Below are 14,272 nucleotides of genomic sequence, written 5' to 3'. Positions count from 1 at the left end.
TGCTAGATCAATCCAGGGCTCACCCAGGAAGGCTGTAGTGTTTGAAGAATCAGGTGCAGCATCTGCCTTGCTTGCTCTGTTCTGTATTTCTGATTTGTAACTTATTACATCTGCAGAGGGGGTCCCATAGGGCAGGGGTTCTCAACCCAGTCCTTGGGATATATCTAGCCAGTCAGGTTCTTAGGATATCCACAGTGAATATGTATGAGATAAATTTACATGCACCAACTCAACTGTATGCAAATGTATCTTGTGCATATTCGTTGTAGGTATCTTGAAAACTTGATTGGTTAGCTGTGTCCTGAGGACTGAGTTTAGAAGTATAGAGGCTTCTTGAATTTTCTTTTAATGTATATTAGTTTGTTAAACATTGCCTTTGGCATTAGTATACTGACAAATTCCAGGCTGTCTCCATTTGTTGGTAGGACAATATAGCCTGTTTGCCTGAAGTGGTCTAGCTGTAAACAAGGAAAGGGATTTATTAGGTAAGACCAAATTTTACCTTAGTCTCTAGTTAGCTTTCTTTGTATTTTTACTCCTTAACATTGTAGTCAATGTTGAGGGCAGTTTTATTTCTGAAGAATAATTAATACTGTACAGCTTTTCTGAATTTTGTTGGAATTGTTTCTTTGTCTTTCAATTTAGATTGGCTCAAGCTACACAGGAAAGAACAGACTTGTACGCTAAACAAGGTCGGGGCAGCCAGTTTACATCCAAAGAGGAACGCGACAAGTGGATTAAAAAAGAGCTCAAATCCCTAGATCAAGCTATTAATGACAAGAAAAGGCAGATTGCAGCCATACACAAAGATTTAGAAGATACAGAAGCAAATAAGGAGAAGAATTTGGAGCAGTATACTGTAAGAACTACTTAAATTATCATAACCTTTTAAAATTAGTATATTTTAGGCTGACCTGTTACCCACTAAATATTTCTTTAATGCGAAAGCCCTGGATTCCAGATTTGTGGTTTTAAATTTTAGATGACTCGGCATTCAGCAGACACCACACTGGTGGTGATAACCACAGAAGGTTAGTGGAGATTGGGCGGCAACACTGGTAATTGGGAAAGCAAAGCCAGTGCTGGGCAGACTTCTACGGACTGTGCCCTGAAAATGGCAAGGACAAATCAAGGACGAGTATTACATACAAAGCATCACATATAATGAGTTTATCTTGTTGGGCAGACTGGATGGACCGTACAGGTTTTTATCTGCCGCCATCTACTATGTTACTGTTATAGCTGCTAGTTCCTTATCATTCCACAAGAGCAGTCCAGATGAATGGGTTTGCCTGCCAGCAGTTGGAAACTGAGAACTTTTGACTAATGATATCACACTGTATAAGTATTCTATGCAGTTCTGATCCAGTTAGTATTTCTCAGCCTCCATTAAATGGTAGGTCAGCAGTCTGGGCAAGTCTAGAAGGCTTAGCATTGTTGTAGTTTGGTTGTTTTCCAGACTAAAAAAATTAATATTTCCATATCATCAAGCTGATCAATCCATAGACTGGTGGGTTGTGTCCATCTACCAGCAGGTGGAGATAGAGAGCAAACTTTTGCCTCCCTATATGTGGTCATGTGCTGCCGGAAACTCCCCAGTATGTTCTCTATCTCAGCAGGTGGTGGTCACACACAGCAGCAGCTCTGGCTAGGCCTCCAAGCCTAATTTTTAGGTTTTGTTGAGTGCCTGGGGTTGAGGGCTCTTTTGAGCAAGTGCAAACCTGGTGGTGCCAGGTCCCTCCTTTTCTCCCCCCTCCCGCTGGCTCCGTTAAAAAAAAAAAAAAAAAAAAATTTGAACGGCCTTAAAGGCGTTTATTTCGACGTTTATTTAAGCGTCTATTGCAGCTACTCACTGAGACACCAGGTCGTTACAACTCGGAGCGGACAGCAGGTAATTTTACCTTTTTATAGCGGGCGGGGGTTCCCCGATTCTTCTCCTCGTGGCACATGGCGTCGGAGGGCGAGGGCGCAAAGGGTCGCTCCCCGGGTCGCTCGAGCGCTTCTAGAGGGGATGCGGGGGTCTTCAAGCCTGATTCGCCCTTGGTGGGTGACAGTTTCGCGACCGATGCATGTCCTGGTCCTTCCTCCGGCGTGGCGGTTTTTCCCGCCATAAACGCCCATCCCCCGCTCCTCGCCTCCGCCATCTTGGCCGGCCACGCGGCTCGGACGGCTTCTTCTTGGGCCGCCCTTGAGGTTGGAGACATTAATGCCATGAACGCCCTTAATTTGGGCGACGGCACAGAAGCGGCTAAAGTTAAGAGCCGTTCTTCCCGCGCGGCTCCTTCGCGGAGTTTCGCGCCGGACGCCATTTTGGATGCGCAGCATGTCTCTCCCCCGCTGTTGCGAGCGCCGGTTGAGAGCGCGCCTAGGGCTGTTGCCCAGGCTGCGGAAGTGCACAGTCTGGGGGGTTTCTCCCCCGAGTTTGTTTTGCTGCTGCATCGGGCCTTCCTCATGCACAACACTGCCCCCGCTCCCTCCTCTGGTAAAGAGGTTGAGGTTCCCAGAGGTAAACGCCCTCGGGTTGATTCCCAGGCCTTGGAGGAATTTGTCTCCTCCGATGTAGATGAGGGCAGCGTGTCTGAGGTCTCCCAACGGTCCTTTGCGGATTCCTTGGAGGAGACGGATCCCCGCTCGGATGGAGCGGATGACCCCTCTGCAGCGCGGCTTTTTCGCCCAGAGGATTTGCCCAACCTGTTGTTACAGGCCATGGACACTTTGAAGATATCCTCTCCGGAGGACGTCTCTCCCTCAGCCCCTGTTGGCTCTGCCATTATGCTGGGGACGAAGCGCCCGCCTAGAACCTTCCACGTGCATGATGCCATGCACACCTTAATTTCGGCTCAATGGGATGTCCCAGAAGCGAGCCTTAAAGTGGCTAGGGCTATGTCCCGCCTCTATCCTTTGGCTGTGAGTGAACGTGAGGCCTATCTGTGGCCTACCGTGGATTCTTTAATCACTGCGGTGACTAAGAAAACGGCATTGCCGGTGGAAGGTGGCACGGCCCTAAAGGACGCCCAAGACAGGAGATTGGAGGCGGCCTTAAGGTCGTCCTTTGAGGCGGCTGCTTTAAGTTTGCAGGCCTCAGTTTGCGGCTCCTATGTGGCCAGGGCGTGCCTGACTATGGTGCAGCGGGCTTCCCCCTTGGATCATTCCTTGAGGGATGATTGGCCAGCCCTGGAATCGGGCTTAGCCTATTTGGCAGACTTGCTGTATGATGTCTTGAGAGCCTCAGCTAAAGGCATGGCTCAGACTGTCTCTGCGCGGCGGTGGCTTTGGCTGAAACATTGGTCTGCTGACCACGCCTCAAAATCCCGCCTGGCTAGATTGCCTTTTAAAGGCAAGCTGCTCTTTGGGGTCGAGCTGGACAAAATCGTGACCGATCTCGGCACGTCTAAGGGCAAGAAGTTACCGGAGGTCAGGGCTCGGGCTAGTGCTCGTCCTGGTACCTCCAGAGGACGGTTTCAGGAAGCCCGTCGGTACCGCCCGGGCAGGTCGGGTGCTTCTGCCCCCTCTTCCTTTAAGAGGAATTTCTCCCCCAAGCAGCATTCCTTTCGCAGAGACCGCCGTCCCGGAGGTGCTCCCTCCGGTCCTCCCCCAGGGTCTCGTACCCAATGACGGGGTATTGGTCCACGCCCCAGTGCAGATTGGAGGACGGCTGTCCTCGTTTCTGGGCGAGTGGACCACAATAACTTCAGACGCTTGGGTGCTGGAAGTCATCAGAGACGGCTACAAGCTAGAGTTCTGCCGACCCTTAAGAGACGGGTTTGTACTCTCTCCCTGCAAGTCTCCGGTCAAAGCTGTGGCAGTGCAGCAGACTTTGGACAATCTGATCCGCCTGGGTGCGGTCGTTCCGGTGCCAGAAAGTCAGCTTGGCAAGGGGCGTTACTCCATTTACTTTGTGGTACCAAAGAAAGGAGGTTCTGTCCGGCCTATCCTCGACCTCAAAGGGGTCAATCGGGCCTTGAAAGTGCGGCACTTTCGCATGGAGACTCTCCGCTCTGTTATAGCGGCAGTGAAGGCAGGGGAGTACCTGGCATCCTTGGACATCAAGGAAGCGTACCTGCATATTCCCATCTGGCCTCCTCATCAACGCTTTCTGCGTTTTGCAGTCTGGGCCGACACTTCCAGTTCAGAGCCCTCCCGTTCGGGTTGGCTACTGCTCCGCGGACCTTTTCCAAGGTAATGGTGGTCATAGCGGCCTTCCTGCGAAAGGAAGGAGTACAAGTCCATCCTTATCTGGACGACTGGTTGATCCGAGCCCCCTCTTATGCAGAGTGCGGCAAAGCTGTGGACCGGGTAGTTGCTCTTTTGAGCTCCCTGGGATGGATCATCAACTGGGAGAAGAGCCAGCTGCGCCCGACTCAGTCCCTGGAGTATCTGGGAGTTCGATTCGACACCCAAGTGGGCAGAGTGTTCCTGCCAGACAATCGGATTGTCAAGCTTCAGGCTCAGGTGGACCAGTTCCTAGTAGCCTCTCCTCTTCGGGCTTGGGACTATGTGCAGCTGTTGGGCTCTATGACGGCCACGATGGAAGTAGTGCCCTGGGCCAGGGCTCATATGAGACCACTACAACACTCTCTGCTGCAGCGCTGGACTCCGATGTCGGAGGATTATGCGGTGCGTCTTCCCTTGGATCCAGCAGTGCGCAAGGCGCTGAGCTGGTGGATGCAGACAGGCAAGTTGTCTGCGGGAATGCCTCTGGTGTCCCCAGAGTGGATTGTCGTCACGACGGACGCCTCGTTATCGGGCTGGGGAGCCCACTGCTTGGGAAGGACAGCGCAGGGGCTCTGGTCTCCTGCAGAGGCAAAGTGGTCTATCAACCTCCTGGAACTCAGAGCCATTCGGTTGGCGCTTTTGGAGTTCATCCCGGTACTGGTGTTGAAGCCTGTACGGGTCCTGTCGGACAATGCCACGGCTGTGGCCTATGTCAACCGCCAGGGAGGTACCAAGAGCGCACCTCTAGCCAAGGAAGCTATGAGTCTATGCCAGTGGGCGGAAGCGAACCTGGAACAGCTGTCAGCGGCCCACATTGCCGGAGTCATGAATGTCAAGGCGGACTTTCTCAGTCGCCATACCTTGGAGTCCGGAGAGTGGCAGCTATCTGCTCAGGCGTTCTTGGACATCACAAAGCGCTGGGGCCAGCCGAGCCTAGATCTTATGGCGTCATCGGCCAATTGCCAAGTGCCGCGCTTCTTCAGCAGAGGACGGGACCCTCGATCCCTGGGAGTAGATGCTCTTCTCCAACAATGGCCGACACAAGAGCTTCTCTATGTGTTCCCGCCCTGGCCCATGTTGGGCAGGGTACTAGACCGGGTGGCAAAGCATCCCGGCAGGATAATCCTGGTGGGTCCGGATTGGCCCAGGCGTCCCTGGTATGCGGACTTGATCAGGCTCTCAGTCGACGATCCTCTGCGGCTGCCAGTGGAGCAGGGCCTGTTACATCAGGGTCCCGTGGTGATGGAGGATCCCTCCCCCTTTGGTCTTACGGCCTGGCTATTGAGCGGCAGCGTCTGAGGAAGAAGGGCTTCTCAGACAAGGTCATCGCCACTATGCTGAGAGCGAGGAAACGCTCTACTTCTACTGCTTACGCCAGGGTTTGGCGTATCTTTGCAGCGTGGTGTGAAGCAGGCTCTCTTTCTCCTTTCACTGCTCCAATTTCTTCAGTGTTGGCGTTCCTGCAAGAAGGTCTGGACAAAGGCCTGTCGCTCAGTTCCCTTAAGGTCCAGGTAGCGGCTCTGGCTTGCTTCAGGGGCCGCCTGAAGGGTGCTTCCCTGGCTTCGCAGCCAGATGTGGTGCGCTTTCTCAAGGGGGTTAATCACCTGCGCCCTCCTCTGCACTCAGTGGTGCCTGCGTGGAATCTCAACCTGGTGCTAAGAGCATTGCAGAAGCCGCCGTTTGAACCCTTGTCAAGGGCATCTCTGAAAGACCTGACGTTGAAAGCAGTCTTTTTGGTGGCTATCACTTCAGCCAGAAGAGTTTCCGAGCTCCAGGCGCTCTCATGTCGAGAGCCTTTTCTACAGTTCACTGAGGCAGGAGTGACTATTCGCACAGTGCCTTCCTTCCTGCCCAAGATTGTTTCTCGCTTCCATGTGAATCAGCAGCTATGTCTCCCTTCCTTTCGCAGGGAGGACTACCCAGAGGAGTACTCTGCTCTTAAATATCTGGATGTGAGACGAGTCATCATCAGATACTTGGAAGTGACCAATGATTTCCGGAAATCGGATCATCTGTTTGTCCTGTTTGCAGGTCCTCGTAAGGGTCTGCAGGCTGCTAAGCCTACAGTGGCAAGATGGGTCAAGGAAGCCATTGCAGCGGCTTATGTGGCCGCAGGGAAGGTGCCGCCTATCCAGCTGAAGGCTCACTCCACGAGAGCTCAGGCGACCTCGATGGCAGAGGCCGGATCCGTCTCCTTGGAAGAGATATGCAAGGCGGCAACTTGGGCTTCGGCTCATACATTCTCCAAGCATTACCGTTTGACTGTGGCTGCACGGGCGGAGGCCCGGTTTGGAGCTTCAGTGTTGAGGTCAGGGATTTCTATGTCCCGCCCTGGGTGAGTACTGCTTCGGTACATCCCACCAGTCTATGGATTGATCAGCTTGATGATATGGAAGGTAAAATTATGTATAATCATACCTGATAATTTTCTTTCCATTAATCATAGCTGATCAATCCATAGCCCCTCCCAGATATCTGTACTGTTTTTATTCTGGTTGCATTTCAGGTTCAAGTTTAGTCTTCAGTTACTTCAGAAAGACTTCGTGTTCAAGTTTTTTCACTTGGATTCTTCAAGAGTTAAGACGAGTTTGTGTTACAGTGAGCTGCTGCATTCCTCTCCCCTCCGTTTTACGGGGCTGGATTGAGACATAAATTCTGCCGGCACTCCCTCCCGCTTCGTGCGGCTGTAGGGCAGCTTTGTACCCCTCCCGCTTCGGCGGTGTTAGGGTCAGTCAGCTCCTCCCGCGGTTGCGGTTGCAGGATAAGCCAGATCCCCCCGCATCGGCGGGTGTGGTGTCCCTCCCCCGCTCCGCGGGGATGAGCTGGACGGATTCCCCTCCCCCACTTGTGTGGGGATGAGCTGGGTTAATTCCCCTCCCCCGTTTCGGCGGTGGTGAGCTGGGCAGAGTGTCCCTTCGTGGGTGTAATTCTCTAAGTGCTGAGTCCTGCGGATGGAGCTTTGATATCGACATACTGAGGAGTTTCCGGCAGCACATGACCACATATAGGGAGGCAAAAGTTTGCTCTCTATCTCCACCTGCTGGTAGATGGACACAACCCACCAGTCTATGGATTGATCAGCTATGATTAATGGAAAGAAAATTATCAGGTATGATTATACATAATTTTACCTTATGCATATAGTTCTGAGGTGCTTGTGGAAAGGTTCTACACTCGACTGGAGTTGGGAGGTCATGCTCTAATTGGCCCTAGGTGTGTCACATCTAGTTATTATTATACAGAGCTTGTAGCCCAAAAATACTAAAAATCATTGCAGATTACATATCTATATATAATTGAACCATTTGTCAAGGAGTTCACAAAAAAGATAAAACAACAGATACCAAAAAAAAATCCAAATCAATTTCCATCTGGTATTACAAATTTGTGAAATAAAAGTCTTAAGCATTTTTCTAAAATCTACACCTCCCGTTTACTAAGCCATGCGGCAATTCTGACACAGTCCTTTCAAAGTGAATGGACTGTGTCGGCATTAGCACACAGCAGCCGCCAGTGCAGCTTAGTTAAAGGGGGGGGGGGGGAGGGGGTTAGGAATTTCTATTTTTTCTGATTTCTAACAGCAAGAAATTCCATAGAGAAGCGGGTTGGTAAGAAAATGAAGATAACAGCAATTTTGTAGATTTAACCTTTTTCAAAGTAGGATAACCCAGCAAAACTTGCTTGCGCAATCGGTCAGATTTAGGGCCTAATAGTAAATGAACCAAATCAATCATGTAGAAGGGATCTCTCCATAAAGAATTAAAAAACCATTACACCTAACTTAAATTGGACCCTAGCGTCTGTTGGGATCTGGTGTAGCTCCTCATAAAGGGATTAACTGAATCAAATCGACTAATGAATAAATCAGTGAGTGGATGGACTGTACCTGCCAGGAAGTGCTTTATTCAGTATCAACAAGTCACATTTCAGCGCCTGTGGGAAGAAATTGCAAACCAAGCGGAACCCTGTAAGCCAGTATGCTATTAAGTGATATGGAGGGGCATAATCGAACAGGGCACCCAAGTTTTCCCAAGGGCGTCCTCGCAGGATGTCCCCACGAAGGGGCGGGGAAACACGTATTATCGAAACAAGATGGGCGACCATCTTTTGTTTCGATAATACGGTCGGGGATGCCCAAATCTCAACATTTAGGTCAACCTTAGAGATGGTCGACATAAATGTTGAGATGGTCGTCCCCAGTTTTTGGCGATAATGGAAACTGAGGACGCCCATCTCCAAAACGACCAAATCCAACTCATTTGGTCGTGGGAGGAGCCAGCATTTGTAGTGCACTGGTCCCCCTGACATGCCAGGATACCAACCGGGCACCCTAGGGGGCACTGCAGTGGACTAACTGATGCACTAAATGAACGGAAAAAGCCCTTCCCTTACCGATCCCTTAGTGATTCGGAAAGGAACGGGCATGCATGAAGGAAATCGCATGCAAATGAGCTGCACGCTGTTAGCTCATTTGCACACGATTTCCTTCCTAAGGAGGGGAAGGCAGTGCAGAGCAGCCAAGCGTTATGCATGGCTGCTCTGCGCATGCCAAAGACGGCTTCATACATGCAGACAAGCTGCGTGTATAATAGCCGTCTACAACCTTAAAAAAACACAAGTCCAGGTGAAAACGTCCAAGTGCTCATCAGGGACGTCTTTTTTTTTTTTTTTTTTGAGTATGGGTGAAGGATGTCCATGTTTTAGGCGCCTTCGCTATGCCTCTGTCCCTGCGACGGGCAGTTGAGGACGTCCAAAATGTGGATGTTTCTGTGAGAAGGACGTCCATGCCTTTGCTGTGCCTCTGATACCCCCTTTATTTATTTATTTGGATTTTGGATCACAAGTAGCAGCAGTGGGATTTGAACCGGCCACTTCTGGATTGCAAGACCAGTGCTCTAACCACTAGGCCACTCCTCCACTCCACTCCCTTGAAATTTGGCCGTCCCTGTGGGGGGGGGCAGTTCAGGATGTCCAAAATGTTTGAAAGAAGGACGTCCACACCTTCGCTATGCCTCCGCTGACACACACACTCCCCCCCCCCCCCCCCCCCCCCCCGCCAAGGAACCTGCATACTGCGATGGACCTGAGTATGATATTTGAGGCTGGCAAAAAAAGTGTTTAAAGTTGTTTTTTTTTTCAGGGTGGGAGGGGGTTAGTGACCACTGGGAGAGTCATGGGAGGTCATCCCCGATTCCCTCCGGTGGTCATCTGGTCAGTTCGGGCACTTGTTTGAGGTTTGGTCGTAAGAAAAAATGGACCAAGTAAAGTCGGCCAAGTGCTTGTCAGGGACGCCCTTCCTTTTTCCATTATCGCTCGAGGACGCCCATCTGTTAGGCACGCCCCAGTCCTGCCTTTGCTACACCTCCGACATGCCCCCGGGAACTTTGGTCGTCCCCGCGACGGGAAGCAGTTGGGGATGCCCAAAATCGGCTTTCGATTATTCCGATTTGGGCGACCCTGAGAAAAGGACGCCCATCTCCCGATTTGTGTCGAAAGATGGGCACCCTTATCTTTCGAAAATAAGCCTGATGGTGTTCCTGCTCGTAATTGCCCCTCTGGGGGATTTTGGATGAGCTGTGTGCGCCTGTCTCCTACTCAAGAGTGGGGGCCTGTGAAAACCTCTAGGAACTACGTATGACATTAGTATTTATTTAAAAAAAAAAACAACAACAAAAAAACAGTGTGCTGAGCAGCTAAAGAGTGGTATATTTTCCTCTGTGACCAGCATTGGAGCCAGAGTAAGCTGTGGTGGTGGGTGGGAATAGAGTGTTTATCCATTGTTTACCTCAGACTAAGGTGTGATCTGTGTCAGAAGCAGTAGCAAGGTGGTGGCGCCCATCAGGCGGTTAGGGCAGGTGGGCAGTGCCATGAGTGCAGTCTCTTAAAGGCCAAAGCCTCTTCTTTGTTTCTCGCAGCAGGCAGAGATGAGCCACAAAAGATGAAAAAGGCCTGGGGCTCCCTCTATAAGCCTTTTGCTGAGGCGGGAAATTCTGTCATCCAGAGGAGGTGGTCAGCGTTCAAGGGCCTCCAGTCCTCAGCCGTTCAGTTGCCCTGAAGGGAACTAGTGTTTTATTCTGGCAGAGGAGAACCAAAGCACTCCAAAGGATGGAGTCAGGTTTTTTGCCTGAGTTTATTTTGCTTAGGCACAAAGCATTTTTGATAAAGAAGGTGTCCGTGTCAGAACCTGCGCAGTCTGTTAGGGGACAGGATTTCACTAGAGCAGAGCCCCCTGTATTTAAGAGATCCCGCTTGGTGGTGGTAAATTTCCAGAAGCAGAAGAGGTGCACTTAGAATTAAAGAGGGTGGTGGGACTTGTTTCTTATACCAGTTTGGGGGACCAGGAGGACTGGATCAGTTGGAGATTCCCCCTGGAGAAGATGCATCCATGGTCTGGCATTTTCATAGGGATGAGTTGCCCTCTCTTATTTTCAAGGCAAATATTAAAAAGCCAGGTCAGGCCTTCCCAGTTTATGGGCACTAAAGTAGATAACGGCAGAATGGAACACCCAGATGTGGGTTTGAAGGTGGCCAGATTGTATCCAATTCCTATGGCTGAAGAAGAGCTTCTGAGGCTTCCAAAGGTAGATACCGTTGCCCCAGTAGTTACCAAAAAGATGTCTATTTTAGTGGAAGGGGGGGCACTGCCTTTAAGGACCCTCAAGATCATTGTATAGGGACTTTATTGAAACAGGCCTTTGAGGTTTCAGCCCTGTCCCAGAGTTTTATAGACTTGAATGTAGAGTAGAAGTACAAGGTGCTTAGATTGTAAGTCTTCTTGGGCAGGGATATCTAATAAAATCTAAAATACAAATCCTAAGATGGGTAGAATGTGGATTCCAGTTGCGAGTTTTACTTATAGATGTCTTCTTTCTTTTTTTCTTTCCATACTAGAAACTGGACCAAGATCTCAGTGAAGTAAAGGCTCGTGTAGAAGAACTGGACAAAAAATATTATGAAGTGAAAAACAGAAAAGATGAACTGCAGAGCGAAAGAAAGTCAGTAGTGCAGAAGTTATTTTTTTTTATATATCTGTGACAAGTTGATGGATATTTGTTTTGTTTTAATGCAAATTTAGTTGTTCAGGACTTTGGTTTTTTACCTCTCCCAGCTTGTAAAAATTCTGCCATAAAATTGAGCAATTTTTTTTTTTAAATCTAGATCTCACTCTTCTCATTGAGAACCATAATGGTAAAAGATTAGTATTTCCCAACTGTTTCAAGCCCAAGGCACACCTATATTAATAAAATAGAGAGGACACATTCATGTACATAAAAAAAAAAGGGAAAACATGTGATTCACATTGTACCATTCCCTGTGGTCTTTGCAGTCCAAATGCATGACCCTGCATTTTTTTTTTAGCATTAAATGTAAGCTGCCAAATTCCAGACCATTCCTCTAGCTTTGCTAGTTCGTTCCTCATTTTGTTTATCCACAACATCAGGGGTGTCTACCCTGTTGCATATTTTGCTATCATCCACAAAGAGGCAAGCCTTACCAGACTGCCCTTCAGCAATATCGCTTACTAAAATATTTTAAAAACCGCCCCAAGAACGGAACCTTGTGGCACACCTCCCATAACATCCATTTTTCTCAGAATGAGCTCCATTTACCACTAACCTCTGTCGTCTTCCACTCAACCAGTTCCTAACCCAGTCAAGTCACTTTAGAGCCCATATCGAGGGCACTCAGTTTATTTATTAGTCGTCCATACAGAACAATATCAAAGACTTTGCTAAAATCGAAATACTCCACATCAAGTGTTCTCCCTCGATCCAACACTCAGGGTCACCCGTCAAAAAAATTAATCAGATTTGTCTGATGAGACCTGTCTCTAGTGAAACCATTTTGCCTTGGGTCCTGTAATCCATTGGATTCCAAAACCTTTACCATTCTCTGTTTTAAATTTTTATTTATTTTATTTTTGTTACATTTGTACCCCGCGCTTTCCCACTCATGGCAGGCTCAATGCGGCTTACATGGGGCATTGGAGGGTTAAGTGACTTGCCCAGAGTCACAAGGAGCTGCCTGTGCCTGAAGTGGGAATCGAACTCAGTTCCTCAGGACCAAAGTCCACCATCCTAACCACTAGGCCACTCCTCCACTGTTGCTACTATTTGAGATTCTACATGGAATGTTGCTATTCTTCTACGTAGAAGTCGGCCCTTGCAGATCACCAATGTGGCCGCGCAGGTACGTGCAGGACGTCAGACTCACAGAAACAGAAGCCTGCGCAGCCTTCTACATGGAATGTTGCTAGTGGAATAGCAACATTCCATGTAGAATCTCCAATAGTAGCAACATTCCATGTAGAATCTCCAATAGTATCTATTTTATTTTTGTTACATTTGTACCCTGCGCTTTCCCACTCATGGCAGGCTCAATGCGGCTTCATGGGGCAATGGAGGGTTAAGTGACTTGCCCAGAGTCACAAGGAGCTGCCTGTGCCTGAAGTGGGAATCGAACTCAGTTCCTCAGTTCCCCAGGACCAAAGTACACCACCCTAACCACTAGGCCACTCCTCCACTAATTTCCATTAATTTACTCACCATAGAAGTCAGATTTACCGGCCTTGTAGTTCCCAACCCCTTACTTCTGTGGAGAGGGACCACTCCCAGCTCTAGAGAAGCATTGAAAAGGTCAGCCAGCAGAGCCACTAGAACTTCCTTAAGTTCCTTTAGAACCCTTGGATGTATGCCATCTGGCCCCATCGCTTTGTCCATCTTTAATTTTGCCAGCACCTCACAAGCACAATCCAATGAAAATCGTTCAGGGGCTACCCCCCTCCATTCCTATTTGTGTCTGTCTTCTGCGGTCCTGATCCTGGCCCTTCAGCTGTGAACACAGAACAGAAAGATTTGTTAAGCAATTCCACCTGATCTTTATCAGCTTCCACATATTCCTCCCCTTCACCTTTGAGTCTCACAATGCCACTTTTGCACATCCTCCTATCACTAATATATCTAAAAAAAAAAAAAAGTCTTGTTCTCCGAGGACAAGCAGGCTGCTTGTTCTCACTGATGGGTGACGTCCACGGCAGCCCCTCCAATCGGAATCTTCACTAGCAAAGGCCTTTGCTAGTCCTCGCGCGCCAATGCGCACCGCGCATGCGCGGCCGTCTTCCCGCCCGAAACCGGCTTGTGCCGGCCAGTCCCTCTTTTCTCCGCGCTTGGTACGGTTGTGTTTTACCGTGCGTGCCCCGAAAAGTCGACCTCGCGCTTCGTTTTCGACTCGTTTCTGTGAGAAACTCCTAAAATTGTTTGGATTAACCTCTTTTGGGGTTTTCCTTCCTCTACTTCGAGTTTTTTCGCCCCGTTAAGTTTTCTTTCGTCGTCGGGGTAGGCCTTACTTAGGCCCCGGTCGAAATTTCCTATTTTGCTGGTGCCAAATTTCGCCATTTCGTCTTTCGATTTCGCCGGCGTGATTTTTCCGCCCATGACATCGAAGCCTTCCAGCGGCTTCAAGAAGTGCACCCAGTGCGCCCGGGTAATCTCGCTCACTGACAGGCACGCGTCGTGTCTTCAGTGTCTGGGGGCTGGGCACCGTCCTCAGGCCTGTAGTCTGTGTTCCCTTTTGCAAAGGCGGACTCAGGTAGCGAGGTTAGCCCAGTGGAACATTTTGTTCTCGGGCTCTTCGTCGGCATCGGCACCGGGGGTATCGAGTGCATCGACGTCTTCAGCGTCCAGACCTTCAACCTCGGCGGCCAGTACATCGAGTGCGCCGAGACATCGGACAGCTGCATCGACGTCGGTGGTACCGGGACCTCGTCTGCTGATGTCGTCGGACGGTGGTGCTTCGTCTGGAGTGCAGGTGAGGGCTGTCCATTCCCCTGCTGGTGGCGGTGAGCCTTCGGGTGGGTCTCCCCCTACCCTGAGGGCTCCTGCGGTACAGCCCCCCTGAGACCGACCTTCTTCGGTCTCGGCCCCGAGGAAGCGACGGCTGGATTCTACGTCCTCCTCTTCGGTGCCGGGAAGCTTCGGTGACATGCTTCGTCCCAAGAAGTCGAAGAAGCATCGTCACCAGTCCCCTTCCCATGTCGGTACCGAGAGCTCTGGGTCGC

At 49.9% G+C, this 14,272-nt stretch overlaps 1 protein-coding gene across 1 annotated transcript in view; it reads left to right on the top strand.

Annotated features, from left to right (window-relative positions):
* The window catches only part of SMC3 (structural maintenance of chromosomes 3), a 190,643-nt gene that overhangs the window by 78,671 nt on the left and 97,700 nt on the right, over positions 1 to 14,272 (top strand). The window contains exons 13-14 of the mRNA XM_030202767.1: positions 646 to 859; positions 11,107 to 11,210. Coding sequence (XP_030058627.1) covers positions 646 to 859; positions 11,107 to 11,210 — 318 coding nt within the window. The remainder of the gene's footprint in view (positions 1 to 645; positions 860 to 11,106; positions 11,211 to 14,272) is intronic.

Source organism: Microcaecilia unicolor, chromosome 5 (genome assembly GCF_901765095.1).
Source record: "Microcaecilia unicolor chromosome 5, aMicUni1.1, whole genome shotgun sequence".
NCBI classification, from domain to species: Eukaryota; Metazoa; Chordata; class Amphibia; order Gymnophiona; family Siphonopidae; genus Microcaecilia; species Microcaecilia unicolor.
Note: the sequence above shows the minus strand (reverse complement) of the source record. Positions and strands in the feature narration are given on the sequence as shown.